Raw genomic sequence first — 23,854 nt, 5'->3', positions numbered from 1 at the left:
GACCCCTCCGAGTATGATCAATCACTCACTCACATACAACACTCATTCAAGGTGGGTGAAGTGTCTTGCCGATGGACACAACAGCAGTATACACAAAAATCACTGCTTCCCGACTGTGGTATCTAGTGTTCCCAGCAGTGATGGCAGAAACACTGTGAATGAGTCTTTTGTGGGCTTAAAGAACAGTACAGCATTTCTACCTGGGACGCAACAATCCTGAAAAAATTCAAAATGCATTCTCTCCTAGAACATTTTACAGAGGGATTGTGAAACCAGCATGAATGGAAATAAATAACTAAACCCCAGGTAAGTTTTTGATGAGGGAAAAAAAAAAGTTATAGCATGGTTAAAAGCTCAAAATCAATTTTGCATAATGTATGTCTTTTTAAATTAGAGCGTTACTTAGTGAGTACGTGAATTAAGTAGTATTTATCTTGATTAGAGTGTATTTTTATGCCACGTTGTTGACTATAATTTGGTCAAAGTATCCTCAAATCCAGATTAACACTTCTTATTTCAAGCACTTAGAATCTTATTTATGTCTTTATTATTGTCCTTAGTATTGTTACTGATTATGACAAAGAAGAAGAAACTGTTAAGTCGTGACTCAACACATTCACCTTGTTGTCTTGACACAAACTTGACTTGTGTTGGTTCATTGTAATAGTGTTGAACTGTAGTTTGAAGGGCACTGCAGCCTGTAGTTAAGTGTGAACACAGCGCTGGGCTCAGTTGATGAATGAGCTTATGTAGCCAAAAGAAAAGGAGAAAATGTAATATAATATACACTGTAGCTCCTTTCCCATTTATAACAGCATACATCACTTCAAAGCTATTACACTACAACTTTTGCCAAACATTCCATTCTTTTTGCCTGTATGTTCTTTAAATACATTTAGCTTTTTTTTTTTAGACCAACTTAAAACATTTTTACAGTGTTTGCTAATGTGTGCATTGTGAAACACATGCAGGACCTTATATCTATATGAGATGCATATCGTGATAATATTGTACTGTGAGATTTGGATAATCACTTGCGCTACCTTCGATGAGTTTGGGCAGGAAGTGCGCTGCTCCCTTGGTCTTCTTGACGCGGTTGCCCTTCATGACCTGGCCGTCGCGGTTGATGCCGATGTACCAGGCCCTGCCCGACTGCGTCTGCCGGTACAGGATGGATGAGTAGGTCACGTAGTAGTTCTCAAACACACACTCCTTGAACTTGCACTCGGGCGTGAAGTGCTCCTGCAAGACACACAAGAAAATGGAACAAATCTCTGGTTAAAACCTGGAAGGTGACAGGTTATCCCGATGAAGGTGAAAAGTACATTTTACTGAGCACATGGGACAATGTTCTGTTTGGTTGTTTTGCTTACTGTCAGGGCTGTTACATTCAACACTAGAAAAGCACTCAGAGAGCGCAGACCTCTGCCAAGGACTACCCCCATTTTTTATATAAATTGCGATAAAATCAGTCTTCTGGATCAGATCCAGATCAGCCTTTGGAATATGAAAGAGGATCCCATTGTCCATCCCTGGGTCAAATTTCATGGGGTTTGGTCAATAATTAACCGAGATATTGAGAAACAAAATTTTTGGCCCCATTTACCACAATGTTAACTAAAATTTCAAAGTGATCCAGAATCCAGGATTTCTTCCGGATCACCCCCAAAATGAAATCAGTTCTTCCTTTTCACATTTCCAACAAATCCTGCAAATTTCATCAAAATCGGTCCATAACTTTTTGAGTTATGTTGCTAACAGACAAACAAACAAACAAACAAACAAACAAACAGACAAACAGACAAACGCTGGCAAAAACATAACCTCCTTGGCGGAGGTAATAAAGCACTCTTTTTGTCCAGTTGGTCAACCAACAGCCATACAGCTTAATGGTACAACACCTGCCTCAGGCACTAGTGGTTCAGACCTGTCCCTTACCTCAGCAGCCATCTATATTCTACATTCTGTTTGAATCCAGAAGTTTCTGGAATCTTACCATAGAGCTTAAAAAACCTCAACCGCTATTTTAGCATCTGTGTCTCAAATGTGGAAAACATCTCTTGAAAATCCTTGTATCATTCAGAACAACATATATAACTTATTTTACCTGAGACAAATAAGAGTTTGGTGTTTTAGTTGTTGATTCCACAGAAAACATTGTAGCATTGTAGTTTGAGCAAAAGCCAAAAAATGAGACATCCAAATAAATGAAAACAAACGTGGCAACATGGATCGACGTACTTCAGCCTACTCTCGCAAAAATGGCCAATGACTATGCTGTTTTCGAAAATTCATCTTGTTCCTCCCTTGTGAAGCTTTGACAAATCAGATTAAAATATTCATCATAACTTTCCACCTTTTTGTGACCACTTTCAGATAGAATCATTCAAGATTGCTGCACATCTCAATCTCGTGTTTCAGGTATCCTTAAAAAGTCTCTAAGATCTACAATTACATGTTGAAAATCCCATTCTATTGTATAACATGTGTTTTTATAACCACTGTGGTATCGGAATCCATAATGTGTATCGAAATCAAGCTTGAAATTTTAGTATCGTGACAGCACTACCATACTGTGGAACATTCCCGGCAAAAGTGCATCTTTCAGTGTATTGCCCAGAGACACAATGCCAGTATAGCTCAGTTTGGCTTCGAACTTGCAACCATCTGAAAATAACCCCCGTAAACAAGATATCCAAGATTGACAGATATATCACAGGAGATAGCTGCATAAAAAACACATTTTAGTACCAAACCTTTGGAGAAGCAGCAATTTTTTTCTTGCATACTCTCTCCAGTTTGCTCCGCCTCAGCTGTGCCAAAATGGACCCCACAATTCACCGTGACAGGGTTACACCGAGGACCACCCCTGTGAGCAAACTCAATGCACCCACAACCGCCAACTCTATCACACGCGTCAACAGTTAGCTCGCCCCAACGCCATAACTCTTCAGCGTGCGGTTTACCTGTTACCAACTACTCCAGAGCGGACTATCCTTCACCCGCCTACCTCCATCACTTAACCGACCCTACTGCACAGCGTGTTTACCCCTCTGCCTCTCCTCCTCTCCTCTCCACTCCTCCGCTCCATCTCATATTCCCGCTCCATCCCTTCGTCATTTGGTAACCTTGCCGGGGAACAAACCAATTTGCAGGATTGATTTGGAGCCTTGATGTGACGAGTGAGCACAAAAGGCCTGAATAAGGACTTTGCTCCCTCTTCTCCCTCCTAACTCCTAACCCATGTCTCCTACGCTCCTTGATTCTAGTCACCAGGTTGTAGCCTTGAAAGGTGGCAAAAGAAAGCAAACACGATGAAGTGTCAAGCTCTTAAAAAGTGCAACAACATGTTAGTGTAGAGGGTCATGCTTAATGTGGACTTTTGCTTTTAACTATGCTGTAATTTTCCCTCATGAAAACATTATACTTTTGTCTGCTGGTTAAAATAGTTATAAAATAATTGAAGAATAAGAATTGTTACAGTTGATTTTTTTTTTTTTTTTCTTTCTGAATCTAGTTGCTGGTTATATTATGTTTCCAAATGAAAACTGTGGTGCTAATTTGTGCCTGGACCCACATTATGCTAATATTATTTTGTAAAGACCACTTAGGTCCTCACAGCTTTTTGATTCTCTCATCTGGAGTGAAACCTTTATTAATATCATGTATGTGTATGCTCCTTGTATGTGTTATTATTAAGTGGACTGTGTATAAACTGTTGGTTGTGCCCTCTCCAGGTGGGCAGGGTATTTCACTGGAGAGGGGAGGCACACGAGCACCCGTAGACTGCGACGTCTCACGCCAACTTGGACACATGCCAGGAGCTGTCCAGGGCATGGAGCTAACACTGTGGATTATATCGCCCTTTTTTTTTTTTTTTCATGAATTCCTTTTTTTTTTAAAAATAAATTAATCATTGCATTTATATAGTGCCTTTCAAGATACCCAAAGTCCTTCACAGGTCATTCTTCATTCACTCGATGGTCAAACTACTACTGTAGCCTCAGCTGCCCTGGGGCAGACTGACGGAAGTGAAGCTGCCAATCTGCACCATCGGCCCCTCTGACCAACACCATCACACACACACACACACACCACTTTCATACTAGGCAATGTAGGGTGAAATGTCTTGCCTAAAGACACAACAACAGTTTTTGCAACTGGAGCCCCCCCTGTAGCTCCTGGAATTCCAAGTGGTCTCCCATCCAAGTCCTGACCAGACCCAGCCCTGCTGAGCTTCTGAGATCTGACTGGATCAGGCTTTGACAAACCAGCATGACCATTTGTGGATGATTGTGTTTTCCATATGTGTTGGATTGTATTTCTCTGCAGGAGCTGTTGGGTTTTGCTAAATTACTGAATGGACAGAAACTGTAGAAGCACAGGTATCGTGAGTAGCACTACAAGCACTCTACTTACTCACTTAAGACTTGCTGTGCAGTGTGTGAAAACTTTTTGGGACAAGTAAAAGGGGGTTACAACTGTGGTGAATGTGGTGGATGATATACGAACTGCTCATTGTTTTTTGTTTTTTTTTCTCATGATTAATGTTTGGGTTTGGGTTTTGGGGTGAACTGGGTGCGCTCGAGCGTGGGGAGGTTTTTACTGTGGCCATACTTGCATTTATATCTTTCAATGCCAATAAAATCTGAAAAGGTCGAAAGTACTTCATTTTGGATGTCACTATTTCACCTGCGCTGATGTGAGTAGATCCTCCCATGACCTTAAATTTACTTTTTCTACCTCCACAATCAGTGAATTATTACAATTTCCTCATAAAAATCGAACTTTTGTTTCATTCAAACACATTTAACACACAAATCTTTGCTGTTTTTTTTCTCTCAAACTGAACCTTGTGAAACACCTTGTGATGTCATGTGCTAAGAGGAAGTGCTTCACTTGTGTTTTTAAAACTCCAATACAACTTCACTAAACTCACCCTTATGTAACAGATAATACTCCCTACAACTGTCACTCATGTAACAACAACTCACAACAACTCACCCTCATGTAACAGATAATACTCCCTACAACTGTACAACAACTCACCCTCATGTAACAGATAATACTCCCTACAACTGTACAACAACTCACCCTCATGTAACAGATAAATACTCCCTACAACTGTACAACAACTCACCCTTATGTAACAGATAATACTCCCTACAAACTGTACAACTCACCTTTTATGTAACAGATAATACTCCCTACAACTGTACAACAACTCACCCTTATGTAACAGATAATACTCCCTACAACTGTAACAACAACTCACTCAACTTATGTAACAGATAATACTCCCTACAACTGTACAACAACTCACCCTTATGTAACAGATAATACTCCCTACAACTGTACAACAACTCACCCTTATGTAACAGATAATACTCCCTACAACTGTACAACAACTCACCCTTATGTAACAGATAATACTCCCTACAACTGTACAACAACTCACCCTTATGTAACAGATAATACTCCCTACAACTGTACAACAACTCACCCTTAGTTGTAAGCATGTAATGACTACAAAAATGATCACAATAACATTAACATCCAGATTTGTATCTATGACGTCACAATTTGGGGAAATTTAATAGTTCAAAATGTATAATCCATCATTTTACACTTTGGAGTGTAACGTGTATGGCAGCAGATGGTTGTGCAGTCTATAAATTCATTATGCAGGACTTAATTTAAGACTCTTTATCTTTGTCTCTTTAAGGTCTCCAAGGTCACACAACAAAGTAACAATTTATCCACTAACTCGTCTAATTAAACCGTGATTGAAGTGTCTTTGCGGATTTAAATCTAACCGGATCTCGTTTGTATTAATGACCCCGGGACTCCATACCTTTAGGGTTCTGCTCGATGCTATTAGCGCTAAGTGAGCGGCTGCTAAGTGAACAAATGTGTAATTAAAGAGTTAAGGGAGATACAGTCTGTGTAATGAGCTTGTTTGTTTGTGCTACAGCAGTGGTTTAGACTGTGTACTTATTCAATTAAACACCAATTCTTTTAGTATTGCAGGTTCACTCTTGTTGTTTTGATGCAGGATGGTCCCTGAAAGACCTTCAGTTCAGTTTCTCCTGATATCTTCTCCTACAGCTCTGGAAAAAAATAAGAGACCACTGCAAAATTATCAGTTTCTCTGATTTTATTACTTAATAGATATGTGTTTGAGTAAAGTGAAAAATTTTGTTTAATTTTATAAACTACTGACAACATTTCTGCCAAATTCCAAAGAAAAATATGATAATTTAGAGCATTTATTTGCAGAAAATGACAAAGGTTCAAAATAACAAAAAAGATGCAATGTCTTCAGACCTCAAATAATGCGAAGAAGAAAAGAAGATCATATTAATTTACAACAACACAATACTAATGTTTTAACTTAGGAAGAGTTTAGAAATCAATATTTGCCCTGATTTTTAATCACCGCTGAGATGTATCTTGGCATGTTCTCCACCAGTCTTTTATATTGTTCTTGGGTGACAATATTTCACTCCTGGTGCAAGAATTCAAGTAGCTCAACTTTGTTTGATGCTTGTGACCATCCATCTTCCTCTTGATCACATTCCAGAGGTTTTCAGTGGGGTTCAGTTCTGGAGATTGGGCTGGCCATGACAAGGTCTACTGTAGATCTGGTGGTCCTTCATCCAGACCTTGACTGACCTAGCTGTGTGGCATGGAGCATTATCCTGCTGGAAAAAACAATCCTCAGCATTGGGGAACTTTGTCAGAGCAGAAGGAAGCAAGTTTTCTTCCAAGATAACTTTGTATGTGGCCTGATTCTTGCGTTCTTTGCAAAGATGAATCTGCCCAATTCCAGTCTTGCTGAAGCGCCCCCAGATCATCACTGATCCTCCGCCAGATTTCATAGTAGAAGACACTGTGGCTTGTAGTTCTCTCCAGGTCTCCGTGTAACCATTAGATGACCAGGTGTTGGGCAAAGCTGAAAATTGGACTCATAAGAGAAGATGACCTTACTCCAGTCCTCAACGGTCCAGTCCTTATGGTCTTTTGCAAAGCCTGGCTCTTCTTTGCTTCTCATTGATGAAGGTTTTTTTTCTAGCTTTACACGGCTTGGGTCCTGTCCCTAGGTGTGTGTTTCGAACAGTTCTTGCTGTGCACTTCACCCCAGCTGCCATTTGCCATTCTTTTTCTAGGTCACTTGATGTCATCCTATGGTTTCTGAGTGACATTTGAATGGGCTGATTGTCATCCCGGTCAGTGGAGAGTCGTTTCCGCTCCTGCCAGTCTGTGGCTTTGTTGTCCCCAGTATCTGCTGCTTGATCTTGTTTTTATGAATCACCGTCTAAGAAATTTTAAGGATGGAAGCAATCTGATGCTCCCGCTCTGGTCCCGGACCTGGATCAGTCCTGGTTCAGTCCGTATGCGGTGCAAAAGTCCTGCATCGCAGTCACAGAAAACGGGAAACGGCCGTTATCTGTTTTTTTCATTTTTCACTTAAACACAAAATCAAAAACTGAAAAATCGATGAATCGCTATCTGTTTTTTCATTTTGGTATTGGAGACAAATAATGAAGAAAATAGTTTTTTTTTCTTTCTTATTTTTGGTTTTAAACTGAAAAACAAATGAACGAATGATACACGGATTCTTCTCTGTGACCGAAACCAAACTCTGGGACACTCTGCGCATCCACGTCCCAACAAGCCCCACAGTGGAGAGTTTTAAGTCTCATCTTAAGACCCACTTTTACTCTCTTGTCTTTTAACACCACATGAGTCTTGTGCTCCTCTGTGTCCTTTATTTATTCATTATTTATTTTATTGGCTTTATTTATTTACTGCATTTCTGGTTTTGCTCTTATTTTAAATTAAATTCAATTAAATCTGAGCATTTATTTTATCATTACATTTGTGCAGCACTTTGGAAACTGTTTATGAAATGTGCTCTAGAAATAAAGTGGATTGAATCTCAACGTGGAACTGTGTTTTATGTTTGAGAGAAGAACTCAGCCTAAATGTTTGTGTTTGGTTTTGGGTTTGTGACTGAAACAAAACACAACTCCAGGTCGTGTATGTTTGTGATGAGAAAACAACATTATAAGATAGATCAGAAAATTAAACTACATGGGCCCTTTAAATGTCTCCTTCCTCCTTGTTCTATTTGAAAATCAGGCTCCCCGGCTTTAAAATATGCTCCACTGCATCTTGTAATATACTTCTGGACTCTTGTGCACCAATAAGATTTGCCTTTCACTGGCCAAGAAAACCTCCGTGATTTATCCTGTAGTTACTGATAGAGAAATTGGACTGCTGTGCTGTACCAAGGGCTTTCACTGCCAGCTTAGTGTTTAGTGTTTAGCTTAGTGCTTTTTTATCTTGGACCATGTCATCAGAGGTATAATACTCCCTACATAGAAGCTGAAGCACATCATCACACTGGGGTTGTTCTACATGTATGTCTATAGTGGAATATCCATCAGTTACCATGGAGACACAACGCACACATTAGTAAACACTGTCAACAAGTTTTTAGATCGTTTGAAAACTCACGAAAAAAAAAAAATCCAACAAAATAGATTTAAAGGTACAATTCGGAATTTTGGACAGGGCCTTATTTCCCAGTGAGCCAGAGTACTGTAGATGTGTGGAGACACTTTTTGAAATAACCCATCCAGTCCCTGTATTTGTAGAGGTCGCTGGTGCTAGGCTAGTGCAAGTCAATGGCCACAGTTAGCCTGCCACTAAAAACAGTCTTACCCACTCCACAAAACACCTGAGGCAAATCTATTATTACACCAGACTGTCCGTGTGAATGTCTGTGTCCATAAAATAATTTTAGAAGTAAAACCAACCTTGCATTTGAAGGATTTATGTGTGAGCAGCAGCAGTGAGTTGTAATTCCTGATAGAAAGCTCGGCAGCGGCGGACTGATATCACCTAACACCAACTGGCTCTGTAATAGTTTGTTTACCTGCAGTTGCCATAGCGACACATAGAGCACAGGAAGAAGCCTGTTGCAGATATGGACACGTTCATATCATCACAACTAACTAGAGCAGAGTAACCTTACGCTGCTGCTGAGAAAATAGTCCCTCAACATCCAGGAATTCATGTGCTACAAGGTTATTTTTATTTCTAAAATTATTCTATTGACGCAGACATTTACATGGACCGTCTGGTGCAATAATAGATTTGATTCAGGTGTTTTGTTGAGTGGTCAGTGTACATGAACACGGATACTATGTGCACGATGTTATTTTGGAAAACGGAGGGAGGGAAATGTTTGTTTCTCAAGATACCCGGCTCTGTGTAAACGTAGCCTAAATCTCATAAAATTCTCCTCGTGTGTGTGGTGTGCGCTTTTTGTCGCACATTTCAAAATGGTTTAAGACTGAATAATCTTGCAGTGTGTGACGGCCTTAACTTGGGTAACAGAGCTTCAGACACATCAGTGCTTACAGTTAGCATCACACCCGTAGACAATGTTGATGACATCGGCAGCGAAGTACCAACACCTCAATTCACAATTCTCTGGCTACTTCACGTCATAATCAATTCCTAACGCTGACAGTGAGCATGTTCCAGACTGCCAGATGGTGTCGGTCCAATCGGAGACGATCGCACTAAACCTGTTTATGAAGAGAAACAACACTCGGCTCTGGGTATGTCTTTGATAAGGTCATGATGGGCGTTAAAGCTCGTTCGGTTTCGCATAATATGTCTTTTGTCTCCAGTCAGAGCGTGTGAGGGCTGCTCAGAGGAGAGAAAGAAAGAAGGACGGCTGTTTAAGGAGTCATTTAAACGGGCTCAGTGCTATCAAACTAAAACTACACCAGGGAGCGGCACATCTGTCCAGTGCACACACTCACAGCAGACGAGGGCCAATCAGACTCGTGTGGGAATAGAACTACTGCATTCAGTCTACACTGTTCACATGCAGCAGTGAACTTTTTCACCCAGACGCCAGAGTCACGTGGCCCGAATGTGGTGAGCTGCATGTCTGAATCTCTCTGTGAATGAGTGCACTGTAGAGGGCGCTAAAGAGTGTGGGCCTATGTAGTGAATGTTTAGGTTTAGGGGTTAGGGTGAACTTTCAGACACAAGCTATGACTTTTCCCCACTCAAAAAATATGAATAAACATTGATTTGTAGTGTTTTGATTTGAATAACTGTGATGGAGTAAACCCGACAGGCTCGCGAGGAGGCCAGGTGCCAATATACACACATTCACACACACCGATGTTTTACTTATCACAGTTATCCCCGAGGTTTCTACACATCTCCATCCCAACAGTCAGGGGTGCACACTTGATCGCTTTCTCCATAGCCGTTCTTCAGTTTCAGACTTTTCTCCATGTTCACCGCCCCTCAGTGTGTGTGTCTGTAGCGCAAGCATCATTGTATTCTCCGTTATGTTGCGTCACGTAGGGTGCGCATGTGTGACTTTTCCGTTTTTGTCATTGAATACAGTGGTCCCTCGTTTATTGCGGGGGTTAAGTTCTAAAAATAACTCGCAATAGGCAAAATCTGAAAAGTAGTCAACTTTATAATAATAACTGTTTAAAGTCTGTAAAACCCCTTTGCACACACTTCATACACTTTTCTCACATAGAACAGTTAACCCTTTTTGCATCCTTCTTAAAACTTATTGCTGCTGTCGTCCTTATGTTATTTTTCTTCTTTATGTTACAAACTGAAGATTCATTTGTTCTCTAATGGCACCTACAGCCACGTAACTTCTCTCTTCCTTCAGCATGTCCAGAAGTTAAACTTTTTGTGCGATAGTTTACTTCCTCTGCCTTTTGGGTGCGACCACAGGAGCCTTTGTCGGTGCAGAGCGTTTCATCGACATTGTGGGTTTTGTCGGGGAGAAAACTTGCAAACATACAGCACTTCAGAACCACACTGATACAGATCCAACATTTATGTACATTTGTCAAACTGAACACATTCTGTACTGTACAGGAGACACAGCACGGAGGAGATTGATTGACAATGGTCTAAAGTCCCTTAGCCAATCAGGACGCAGGGGAGGAACACAATGCACGATCATACACTGTAAAAAAAAACAAAACAGCAAGAGCTCAAAAGGTGAATTTATTTTCCCTATCTGTGTTTAAAGTTTATTAGGGTATTTTTCTTTCTGGTAATGTTTATGATTTTTGGTATTAAAAGGGGAATTTATTTATTTCTATTTGTAGAGAAAAAGCCGTTTTTGTTTGTTAATTGATTTGGGGGGAAGAGCATCGCACTTTAAAAGAGGACCCCCATCTGCACAGAGACAGTGTATTTTGAGGAGGAGAGCTTTGTGCACCGCAGGTAGCATCTCAGGACCTATTTAAATATTACTACAACCTAACCCACGACAATGACATAAATGCAGTAAGACGGCTGTCAGTCCAATCGTCCTTCACTTTGTATTTACATGAGCTCAACAGAACTATTGAACAGTTCATGTACTTGCCTGTGCAGAGATACAGTTGGACATAATGAGTGGTTCACATGCACACAGTGACCCCCCAGCAGCACCCATGGCCCCGCTGGCCTGTTGGCGTTCAGAGCGCGCCCTCCTGCTCCACTGGACCATTGATCCCATGTCAGATGTGTGGAGGTCAATAGGCATTAGTGCAGAGAAAACATCCCCATTAGAGTGGAGCCGATCAGGCAGAGCGGATCAGGCAAAGCAGAGGCCGGAGGGGTGGAGGAGAGGTCACAATGGACAAGTTCATTTAACATAAGTCTTACAATCTATCTAAAGTCTTTTTTTCTTAGGTGGTGCGCTTAACCTTACACAGCAAGATGGATTCTTCAGATATTTGCAGGTTCACAAACTCTTGAGAATCCATCTTCGCTCCTCTGGTGCGATAGGGCCCGGCCACTGGGGGACGGTGGAGCCAGAGGTCAAGCAACCAAAAGGAACAACTCAAACACGGTGACACTGATGTACTTCAGCCTATTTGAGTGAAATTACAGACTATTTAGTTTGTGAAAATCGTGCAGAGGGTTAGTGCTTTGTGCATTTGTGGGTTGGATTTAACCAAAATTTTGCTTTTTTGACTCAAATGACTTTCAGTGAGAGCCATTCCAGACTGAGGTCTCATATAAATGACACTAAAGGCAAAATTTCCAAAGCCATTGCTTTTCTGCATAAAGTAAAGTACTCACTAAATAGTACAGCATTATTAACTTTGTATAACTCTATAATTGTACCAGATCTGATGGACTGTGGAGAAATTTGGGGGTCAACATGTAAAACTCACCTACAACCTTTATTTATTTTACAAAAAAAGGCCCTGAGAATTATCACCAACAGTCATTATAGACAGCCATCCAACCTATGATTTGTTCAACTTAAAGTGTTGAAAATACATGACATTTTTGACTTAAGTCTCCTCAAAGTCATGTATAAAGCAAAGTGCAAAGTATCACCTGTTAATATTCAAAGTCTGTTTGAGATGAGAACAAGCCACTACAATTTAAAAGGAACCTACATGCTTAAAAAAAACACAGATTCAGAACCAAGGTTATGGAGCGAAGCGTCGCTGTGAAAGAGGTTCACTTATGGAAGAGTCTTGACAAAGATATAAAAGAATCAAGTACAATGACATTTAAAATATACTTAAAGGTTGTATGGAGGATTTTTTTTGTTTGTTTCAAATTGTCAGTGAAAGTTTAAAATACCATTACAGAGACAGAGCAGCCTTGTAATTATGATGACCAAAAAAAAAAAAGAATGAAAATCTATCAAGTGTGGACGTAGTGAGGCCAGATAAACATCAGCCAATAGATAACGAGGATCCCTCATTTTCTATTGGCTGTTAGGTTGGCAATCAAACTCCCTTCATTTCTAGTGTAACTGACTCACCGGCACGCTGGGATTACATGGTTTATGCAGAGGCTTTTTTAAACTGTAGCTTCCTCGCAATTTGCACACATTTTTTTACGATGGCGGACGAGAATCCACGACCAGTTCGTGAAGAAGAAGAGAAGAAGGGAAAAGGAGCAAAGACAAACTGAGGTGATTCTTGGAGATTCCTTCCAGCGATTGCACGACCGAAGCAGATGAAGGGTCTAAAAACTGATTCATTGGTCGCTAAATTATTTCTAGACAGGTCACTTCAACAGTAATTCTGAACCCGCATTGGCTGTAAACAAGCGTGATTTCTAGAGTAAGGAGGCGGGAGGAGATGTTTCTACTGAAGGGGCTGTGGAGGAGGGAGGTGGTGTTACACATGCACGACATTTGAAAAAGGACTGTCGCTGTATTTTTCTTTAAAAAAAATCCTCTATACAACCTTTAAAATCAAATGCAATGTGTATGTACGAAAAAAACAAAACAAAACAAAAAGAAACTAAGCTGTTCTGCATAAAAGCGAAGATTTCTGTTTGCAATTGATTAATAAATGAACTGAACTGGAATGTACTCATTTGTGACACTGTTCATGTCTTTTTATAATTTATGAATGAAATAAATAAATAAACAAATAAATAAAAAATAATAAATAATGTGTAGGATTCAGTTCAGTGTGAGGCAGGTTAGTTAAATGTTTGAATACAGGAGTGGGCATCATAAAATCCAGTTTGAAACCGTGTGTGTGTTTTGGATTATAGATATTTATATTTAATAGTGTGAGGAGTGGGAGATATAAAAGTGTCCATCTGTACACGGGGATATGATACTTAAGAGTACTTGTGAGTACTTCTGTGCTGAATTATAGTTCTGTGCCGACTCAACGCACACTGCCACCGTCGTTTTTGATTTATGGATCTGTGTCGAGGTTTATGCGCCGCTAAGTAATTCACAACCACAATGCTAGGAGGCGAGGATACAAAATGAAACAGGAAAGCAAAATACAGGAAATGTATGTCGAGTGGATGTAGAGAGGACCAATCACAGCTCGTGTCCGCCTCGATTTCCCTGAACATTTCGGAGGTAACTGTTCAGAGACGCTCTGTGGAGGAGGTTCAAGGCGACGCAGACCCTCTGCATCGCAACACAGACGATCTGACGCACGACCGTAAATTGGGTTTAAGTCCTTGTTATCTTGGCCTATGTCATCACAGGTATAATACTCCCTACATCAGAAACATACAAGACCGGAATGAACAGCGGTGTCTTGGGCTCATGTTTTATAAAAATAATAAACTTCTGCTTCTTCTGTGTTAGACCTGTAGCCTCACGTCGACTGAAGAAGCTGCTTGAGCTGTGAAATGTCTTTTGGTCCAGTGACAGAATGAAATGTTTCTTTTGTTATGGATCCTACCTGCACGACCGAGGGATTCCACACACAATTACTACTACAACTACTTCTACAGCACACATTTAGCCCATTTCTGTTGACGTTAGATCATTTGCCTGACAAGTCCAGACACTGATTTGTCTGTATTTTTCATAATTGAACTCCTCAAGCCAAAACCAAGCACGACTGTCCAATCAGATGTGTTTATTTCAAAGACGCATGTGAAAAGAAGGAGTGCATTATGTTATTAGGTTCTTTTAACAGACCAAGAGTTTGTTTTTATACCTGACAGTTTGGACTGCTCACTAGCGCTCTTCCTTAGAGTCTCACATGATGTTGCTGTGACGTGTCGCTCAGCTGATTTAACCCTTACATACTAGTTGGGTCAAATTTGACCGTTTTTTGACATTCAACAGTAGTAAAAATACACTCATCATCATTCTTTGATCCTGAAATTTGATGACTTTTCCTAAATTTGGCCAAAGTACACAAAAATGAAAATATTTTAAAATGTCATACTTTTGTACAAGTGCTACAAATTTTTGAACACCGAGGCTGGTTCGGGCCAATTTTGATCCATATTTATTGAGATGGATTTTAGCTCTATCAGCACGAGTCAAATGAAGCAATATAGAAGTTTTAGGGAATCTTGAAACTGTGAAACTGTACAGACCATGTTTGTGTGTATTTTTTATGGGACAGTGGTGACAGAGTTCAAGAGTTCCTGATCATCATGTTTATGGTGCACATAAGGAACAGAAGTCAGTCAAGGGGGACAGAGATAAGTTTGTTTTCACACAGGACTAAATAGATGTGTTGTTCAAAATTTGGTACAGACACTTACTATGAAGGAATTCTTGGTCTGGGTCAAATTTGACCCCAGACATACTGTGAAGGCTTAAGAAATGAACAGTTTGTAAGGGTTAAACAGGTTTTGGTGCTGTCTTCCTACCGGTGGAGGCAGGACGACAGCGCCATCTGCAGTCCCACTTCCTCAGAACAGTACCCCAGGTGTGTGAAAGTAAAAAAGCCCCTCGTCCCAGTTTATCGTCCTGTGGGCATGTTTCCGTATTTCGATTGCGCCTTTAATCCAGCGGCGATGTTTGTTTTCCTCTGTCTCAACGATGCTCGCTTCATCCCAATCCTGAATGTGGTTCTCTCTTTTACAATGATCAGAAACGGCCGATTTGAGTTGTTCCTGTTCTGCTTTATGTTTTGTTGCTCGTATTTCGCCTTCGCTCTTTCCTTCTCGCATTCTGTTCTGTGCTCCTTTTTTCAAGTGCTGATCGCCCTCCCTGTTTTCCCGATGTATGTTTTGTTGCAGGACATGCAGGTATTTCGTATATGACATTACATTTATGTTTATTTTTAGTTGTCTGAGTTTTCTGTACGGTTTCACTGGTGTGTTGACATTGTGTTTTCCTGCACTTTTCCTGTTACGCCCCTGATGTAATGTAATGTTACCATGCCTGTGCTCCTTTTTTCTGTGCTTGTCTCATGTTTCATGTTTGCTTTGTGGACATGCGGACACTAAACATGACTTATAAGACTTGGACAGAGTCTTTATGTGAAAAGAGACGTCTCCTCCTCTCCATTTATCTAAACTGACGTACTATTGGCCGCTCCACCACTCGCTCTCTCTCTTTCTCTGTCTCTCTTTCCTTTCTCTGCCTGTTTCTCTGTCTCTGGTGGAGACAGGAATAAACAGGACTAAAACAGGTCTAAACCAGGACTTATCCCAGGATTAAACCAGGACTAAAACCAGGACTAAAACCAGGACTAAAACCAGGACTAAAACCAGGACTAAAACCAGGACTAAAACAGGACTGAAACTACTGAACGAAGACTGAAACAGGACTGAACCAGGACTGATCCCAGGACTGAACCAGGACTGAACCATGACTAAACTGGTCTCAGTCCTGGTCCCAGTCCCAGTCTGGTCCCGGTCTCAGTCCTGGACTGGTCCCGATCTGGGCCTGGTCTCAGTCCTGATCACCCAACAGTCTTTGCGGGCGCATCTCTGGGCCCATCCCTGGTTCAAACCTGGTTCAGTCCTCGTTCTAGTCCTGGTTTAGTTCTGGTTCAGGCCTGGTTTAGTCCTGGATTTAGTCCTGGTTTAGTCCTGGTTTAGTCCTGGATTTAGTCCTGTTTTAGTCCTGGTTCAGTCCTAGTTTAGTCCTGGTTCTAGTCCCGGTTTAGTCTTGATTCTAATCCTGGTTTAATCCTGGTTTTAGTCCTAGTTTAGTCCTGGTATAGTCCTGGTTCAGTCCTGGTTTAGTCCTGGTTCTAGTCCCGGTTTAATCTTGGTTCTAGTCCTGGTTTAGTCCTGTTTAGTTCTGGTTCAGTCCATATGTGGCGCAAAAGTCCGACATCGCAGTTTAAGTCATGGAAACGGGAAACGGTCATGATTCATTTTTTCATTTTGGTTTTGGAGACAAATAATGAAGAAAATAGTTTTTTTTTTTTTTTCATTTTCTTATTTTTGGTTTTATTTTGAAAAACAAATGAACGAACGACACACGAATTTGTCCAAATCATATCACCTCAAAGTATCAATAGTTCTTGCACTGGGGTCTTGCGTGTGGAGATGCCAGCCCCTCTGCCCTCGCCCAAATGAAAAACATGCTAATTAGCCATCTCTGGGTTTATTCACGGAGTGGCGCGATGCTCACTCAGCATTTCACTCTCAATTAAAAGTGTTTGCGTCGCATTTGCACTGATCACAATCTGCTGCGAGGTAAACAAGTCCGGCCCAACTCAATTTGATCTCTGATTCTTATCCAAAATCACTCCACGCTGAATAAACAAAACACAAATATATACGCATGTTAATGATGATTTTTTGGCGATATTTAACGAGTAGTTTTGCAGTGGCCTATGTATTTTTACTGTCTAATTGCATGCTAAAGTAGTGGGTGAAAATGTATGGAGTTTTCTGTTCAGGGTTCAAATTATGACATTTTCTGACTGTGAGGGAAAGGGAGGAAACAAAAACCAAGATGGAAAAACAGGATTGTAAAAGATTAAATTAACAAAAGCAAAGCAAAAAACAAATTGTACAGAAATGAACCAAAAGGGCGGCAACACAAGCTTAAGGTGAACAAACATAGAAAGGTCATGCAGACTTTGAGCGCCTCATACAGAGTCACATAAAATCAAAGTGACCACAAAACTAGACACACATTTACAAAAGGCACGAGTGTCTCGAAAAACCAACGTCACAGTCACAGAAATAAACCAGAGTGACTGATGACATAGAACTAACTGGCTGTTCAAGTGAAATCCCAGCAGCCCCAAACAGGTACTGTTCACGTTACGTCACAAACCAGGAAGACATGTGGAAACATGCCATGACAATTTTTGGCAGTTCCCGACACTGGACTCACCGACTGTGATCAAACCCACTGAATTTAACAAAACAGCGTCTTTAACTCCCCTCTCAAACCAAGACCCCAGCTAAATATACTATATATATATATATATATATATATATATATATATATGTATATATATGGCCATCAAATTCGTTCCCTTGCGCTACATCGTGTGGGTGGTAAGTCATTCTCCACATCTTCAGTAACAATGGTGTATTTGCACATGTCTTGATCCATATTCCCTTTTGTTTGTCCTAAAGGACACGCCGTACCATAAACATCCAGTCCCTCATGAGGTGGGCATGCTGGCACGGCTGGGGGCGTGGCCTAATGTGAAGGAGAACCATGTGACCCCCGTCCTCCTCGAGTGGTTCAGGGTGGACAAGTACGTCCTGCTGGTGCTGCAGAGGCCAGAGCCATGCATGGACCTCTTAGACCACCTCAACACTTCAGGACACGTCCCGTCCGAGGAGGAGGTCAAGGTAAGTGTAAAACTGACCATCGGTCGAACAGTTTTTCGTACTACTTGAATATAGAACTCTTAAAGGTGCTATATTACACAAAACAGACTCTTGAGCTTAGAGCTTTAAGCTCTGCTACAATGTCTCAAACACACTTGGAGTTGTGTTTTGTTTCATTCACATGTTGGAGTAATCCTGCATTATTAGTCTCCAAAGCTCAAAATATTCTGTTCCACCTTGTGACGTCATGAATTAGTAGTTTTCAAGTTAACTTTTGTTGAATTTGTTGTATACAGTAGTGATAGTGATTGCTTTTCTTTCCCACAGTTCATGTTCTGGCAGCTGCTGGATGTGACCAGAGACATGATGTCGTGTGGAGTCTTTCACAGAGACATCAAACCTGACAACATCCTCCTGGACTGGGACGAGGAGAAGGAGCTCAAGCCCAGAGTGCACCTCATAGACTTTGGCTGTGCTGTCCCCATGGATCCATCCAGTCTTTACAGAACCTCTCAAGGTTAGTCCGGTGTGTGTGTGAGTGTGTGTTTGGGGTTTTCTGTGTTTAAAGTGCATGTTTAAAAGGCCTAGATGACACTAAAGTGACTCTTGTGAGCTTTGAGTCATGTTAGAATGTTGGTATATCATCAAAAACACACCAGCGTTGTGTTTTGTTTCATTGAGTAATACTTTATTATTAGTCTGTCTACATCTTCAAAGCTCAAAAAGCGTTCCACCTTATGATGTCACGTTTAGTACAGAACACTGTTTTTAATTCTGTACACTGTAGAGGCATTTGGATCATTTCTGGCCTGGACTTGCCAATCTTTCCTAAACTAAATGTAAAAAGATGTCTGTTCAATTGAAAACACACGTGACTGTCATTTTGGTTTTGGTGAGATTTGTGTTGTTCAGGTGTGTGATGTAACATGTAGTATTTGTGTGTCGTGTTGGTCAGATGTGTAGTATTTGTGTGTCGTTGTTGTGTCAGATGTGTAGTATTTTGTGTGTTGTGTTGGTCAGATGTGTAGTAGTATTTGTGTGTTGTATTAGTCAGATGTGTTAGTATTTGTGTGTGTTGTGTTGGTCAGATGTGTAGTATTTGTGTGTCGTGTTGGTCAGATGTGTAGTATTTGTGTGTTGTTGGTCAGATGTGTAGTATTTGTGTGTCAGTGTCAGATGTGTAGTATTTGTAGTATTTGTGTTGTGTCAGTGTTGGTCAGATGTGTAGTATTTGTGTGTCGTGTTGGTCAGATGTGTGTAGTATTTTGTGTGTTGTATTAGTCAGATGTGTAGTATTTGTGTGTGTCGTGTTGGTCAGATGTGTAGTATTTGTGTGTGTGTTGGTGTTGTGTCAGATGTGTAGTATTTGTGTGTCGTGTTGGTCAGATGTGTAGTATTTGTGTGTTTTGTGTAGTCAGATGATGTGTAGTATTTGTGTGTGTGGTTGGTCAGATGTGTTAGTATTTGTGTGTTGTATTAGTCAGATGTGTAGTATTTGTGTGTGTTGTCAGATGTCAGATGTGTAGTATTTGTGTGTCGTGTTGGTCAGATGTGTAGTATTTGTGTGTTGTATTAGTCAGATGTGTAGTATTTGTGTGTTCTGTTGGTCAGATGTGTAGTATTTGTGTGTTGTTGTCAGATGTGTAGTATTTGTGTGTGTCGTGTTGGTCAGATGTGTAGTATTTGTGTGTGTGTTGTGTATTAGTCAGATGTGTGTAGTATTTGTGTGTGTTGGTGTTGGTCAGATGTGTAGTATTTGTGTGTCGTGTGGTCAGTCAGATGTGTAGTATTTGTGTGTGTGTGTCGTGTTGGTCAGATGTGTAGTATTTGTGTGTTGTGTAGTGTGTGTTGTGTGTTGCAGGGACTCCCTTGTACATGGCTCCAGAGTGGTTCAGGACGGGGTGGTGCAGGGCGTCCTCCTACACAGTGTGGCAGCTGGGCCTGGTCTTGTACGTGATGCTGCACAGCGTAAGGCCGTTTAACAGTAAGGTCCAGATCACGTCCGACTACCTGCCCCACATGAGGGAGGGGCTCACGGACGGTACGTGTCCCACTTTATGTTCCACAGGTGACGCACACGACAACACAACACTCGGAACTGTTTAGAAGGACTGAAACACTGTATGAGTGTGAATGACAACTAATGACTTTTGTTTCATCCACACATGTTTGAGTAAACCTTTATTATTATTCTGTCTACATCTCCAAAGCTCAGTATGCTCTGTTCCACCTTGTGATGTCATGAAGTGTGTACTTCAAGTTAATGGCTTACCTTTTACCTTTAGATCACTAGAGATCAGCAACTCCAAGACAAAATGATGCAAATGATTCTAGTGTAGGTGTATGAAGTTGTAAAACACAATAGAGTACTTCCTGTATTACCACATGACATCACAAGGTGGTGTTTTCCGTGAGAGAAGAACTCAGCCTAAATATGCAGGTTTCAGTGTTAAACATGTGTGAACTAGAAAAGCACTCAGAGAGCGCAGACCTCCGCCAAGGACTACCCCATTTTTTATATATAAATTGCGATAAAATCAGTCTTCTGGATCAGATCCGGATCAGCCTTTGGAATATGAAAGAGGATCCCATTGTCCATCCCTGAGTCAAATTTCATGGGGTTTGGTCAATAATTAACCGAGATATTGAGAAACAAAATTTTTGGCCCCATTTACCACAATGTTAACTAAATTTTCAAAGTGATCCAGAATCCAGGATTTCTTCCGGATCACCCCCAAAATGAAATCAGTTCTTCCTTTTCACATTTCCAACAAATCCTGAAAATTTCATCAAAATCGGTCCATAACTTTTTGAGTTATGTTGCTAACAGACAAACAAACAAACAAACAGACAAACGCCGGCAAAAACATAACCTCCTTGGCGGAGGTAATGAAACAAAACACAACTGAGTTAGAATATGGCCCCATGAAGGAAATAAATAAATGGCCAAAAAAGCAAAGACAGAGACACATTTTGTCTGTTCCGCTGCTCAGAGTTCTGTCACAATGTTGAGGGACATTTGCAGTGAATTAGAAAAACCTTCTACCCACACAGTGTGATACAACAGTTCTAATTCTAAACTCTGTTCTGTTTTTAGAATGCAAAGATGGTCCCGGACCTGGATCAGTCCTGGTTCAGTCCATATGCAGTGCAAAAGTCCGGCATCGCAGTCACGGAAGTCACATAAACGGGAAACGGCCGTTATCCGATTTTCCATTCTTCATTTAAACACAAAATCAAAAACTGAAAAAACAAATCGTTACAAGTTTTTTCATTTTGATTTTGGAGACAAATAATCAAGTTTTCTTATTTTTGGTTTAATATTGAAAAACGAATGAACGAATGATACACGGATTCGTTACTCCCCAACACTGGTAATGACTATGGATGTAACTGAACTGAAGGAGTAAATAAAATCAGTTTAAATGAACATTGTGTCATGTGATCATTAAACAAGAACCCAGAATTCTAACTGTATTGTTATATTGATACTGTTAAATTAACAAAATGAATCAAGGCCCACTTTGTCACACAGATCCTCCAGCAGAAAAGTTACACAATGCAGCTTTAAAGTGATTAGTGTGCTGACAGACAGTGTGAGTGTGTGTGAGTGTGTGAGCTGGATCAGTCCTTAACTCACACAGCGCACAGATCCAGACCGACGCCTTTTATTCTCCAAAGTCCATAAAAGATGATTTGCTGCTCCGCTTCACAAACTATAACAACGGCGTCGATATGATGGGCCCACTTCAGATCTGCACAAACCTCTCGCTATTTGCCTTTTTTTTTTTTTTTTTACGAGCGCCGCCGCCATTTTGGAAATCCCCCCAGAGGAAGGCGTTTATGAGAGCGCTTTTATGACACTGTGAAGAGGAGGGAGGAGAGCAGAGGACGAGGAGAGGAGGGAGAGGATATTTGAACCAGAAGAGGATTAAAGGTGTATTATGTAACTTTTCTGGTGGAGGGAAAGGGCGGTGCTGAGTTACGTGTCAGATCTGTGGAGGGGTGAGTCCTCTGTCAGTAAAGATGTTTCTCAAGGGATTTTAAAAGCAAGATTTAAAGCCCTAGTATGTCACTTTTTAGCCAAAACATAGACTGAAAAGCTGTTTTTTTTTTTTTTTTTTTGGCTTGCATCTCCATAAACTACGATGGAGTATAAGGTATTAAAAAATAAATAAATGATGCTGGTGCTACGAGAATAAAGTTGTAATATTTTGACATTAAAGTCGTAATATTAGGAGAATAAAGTCATCATTTTACAAGAATAAAGTCCAGACTGAACCAGAACTAAACCAGGACTAAACCAGGTCCGGGACTGAGACCAGGACTGAGACCAGGACCAAGACGGAGACTGGGATCAGACCAGAACTGAGACCAGGATTGAGATCGGGAACAGGACCAGGATTGAGACCGGGACTGAAACCGGGGCCAGACCAAGACCAGGACCAAGACCAGGACCAAGACTGAAACCGGGACTGAGACTGGGACTAAGGCCGGGACCAGACCAGGACCAGTCCGTGATACCGGGACCATACCGGGACTGAGACCAGGGACTAGACCAGAACTGAAAACGGTTTAGTCCTGGTTCAGTCGAATGAACAAATGATACACAGATTCTTCTCCTTTACAAAATGCTCCATTTTCTCCACAGTGCACCAGCCTCAGACTCATTCATACTTCCCGAGCAGCCTATATTCTCCTAATATTACGACTTTATTTTGACCACGACTTCATTCTCTTAAAATTACAACTTTATTCTTGTAAAATTATGAACTTTATTCTCGTAAGATTACGACTTTAATGTCAAAATGTTATGACTTTATTCTCGTAGCGCCCGCATCATTTTTTTTATTTTTTTTTTTATCTGAGCCTTATACTCCGTCCTAATAAACCTGACTTTGACTCCTCCTTTTTGTTTCCATAAAATGACATAAAATGTATCTATTAAAAATAAAAATAAAAATCTCCATGGAAAATATTCCAAAGTATGGTTTTAAGTTTCTGTTTCTGTGAAATCTTGCACGCTACCTCCAGAATATGCTTTCTACATACTGTATGTTTAATGCCATATCGTGGAACATTTCAGATAGACTTCCCACAAAAGCAGCTGCTTTACCTGAGCACACACTCCAGAACACACACTTGTCCAGTACTTTCTGAAGACGTGAGTGTGGTGAATCTCCCCAAGTTTAGACGAGGGTTCATTCATGAAGCTTTTCTTAAAGTGGAAGCTGCAAAAATATTTTAAAAAGACGCTGAGAGAACTCTGCGAGACGACGACTCTTTTACAGCTTCAGTGGAGATATCAAATGTCCAAACTCAAATGACACGCTCAGGAAGGAAGACTTAAAGGGCCCATCTCATGTAAAATAACTCTTTTCACATTGTATCTTCTGCACAATTTGGGTTTTGGAACATCCATTACACAATAGTTCTGAAATCTTACTGATTTCTTGGAGGCATCACAGATCAGGAACTATGAAAGTCCGACTATTGCTCCTCCCCCCGCCGTCCTGAGAAAGCACAGGCTCCGCCCTCCAAACGTGACGTAGGCGACGAGTGAGCCGCCCTTCCTCCGCCATCTCAGGGAGGGAGGGGGAGACAGACGTGCACCCTGATAGTGGCTTTTATTGCAGCGCATGTGTTGGACCTGGAATCGGACGAGGACTTTGAGGAGCACGAAGCTCAAGCACCGCGTCCACATCAACTGAACATTACTGATTGGTAAAGTATTAATAAACACTAGTAGATCAACTTATTATATCGTGTACACTGCAATGTAGAACAATGAGCTTATGATGTCGCT

General features: G+C 40.9%; 1 protein-coding gene across 1 annotated transcript in view; it reads right to left on the bottom strand.

Annotated features, from left to right (window-relative positions):
- Window positions 1–23,854, bottom strand: part of fgf11a (fibroblast growth factor 11a) — a 218,019-nt gene that overhangs the window by 1,388 nt on the left and 192,777 nt on the right. Inside the window, exon 4 of the mRNA XM_020922256.2 lies at window positions 1,044–1,242. Within this exon, the coding sequence (XP_020777915.2) occupies window positions 1,044–1,242 (199 nt within the window). The remainder of the gene's footprint in view (window positions 1–1,043; window positions 1,243–23,854) is intronic.

The sequence above is a fragment of the Boleophthalmus pectinirostris genome, unplaced genomic scaffold (genome assembly GCF_026225935.1).
Source record: "Boleophthalmus pectinirostris isolate CB_2022bp ecotype Guang Dong unplaced genomic scaffold, ASM2622593v1 HiC_scaffold_20, whole genome shotgun sequence".
Taxonomy (NCBI): Eukaryota; Metazoa; Chordata; class Actinopteri; order Gobiiformes; family Gobiidae; genus Boleophthalmus; species Boleophthalmus pectinirostris.
This window is presented reverse-complemented; position numbering and strand designations above follow the sequence as displayed.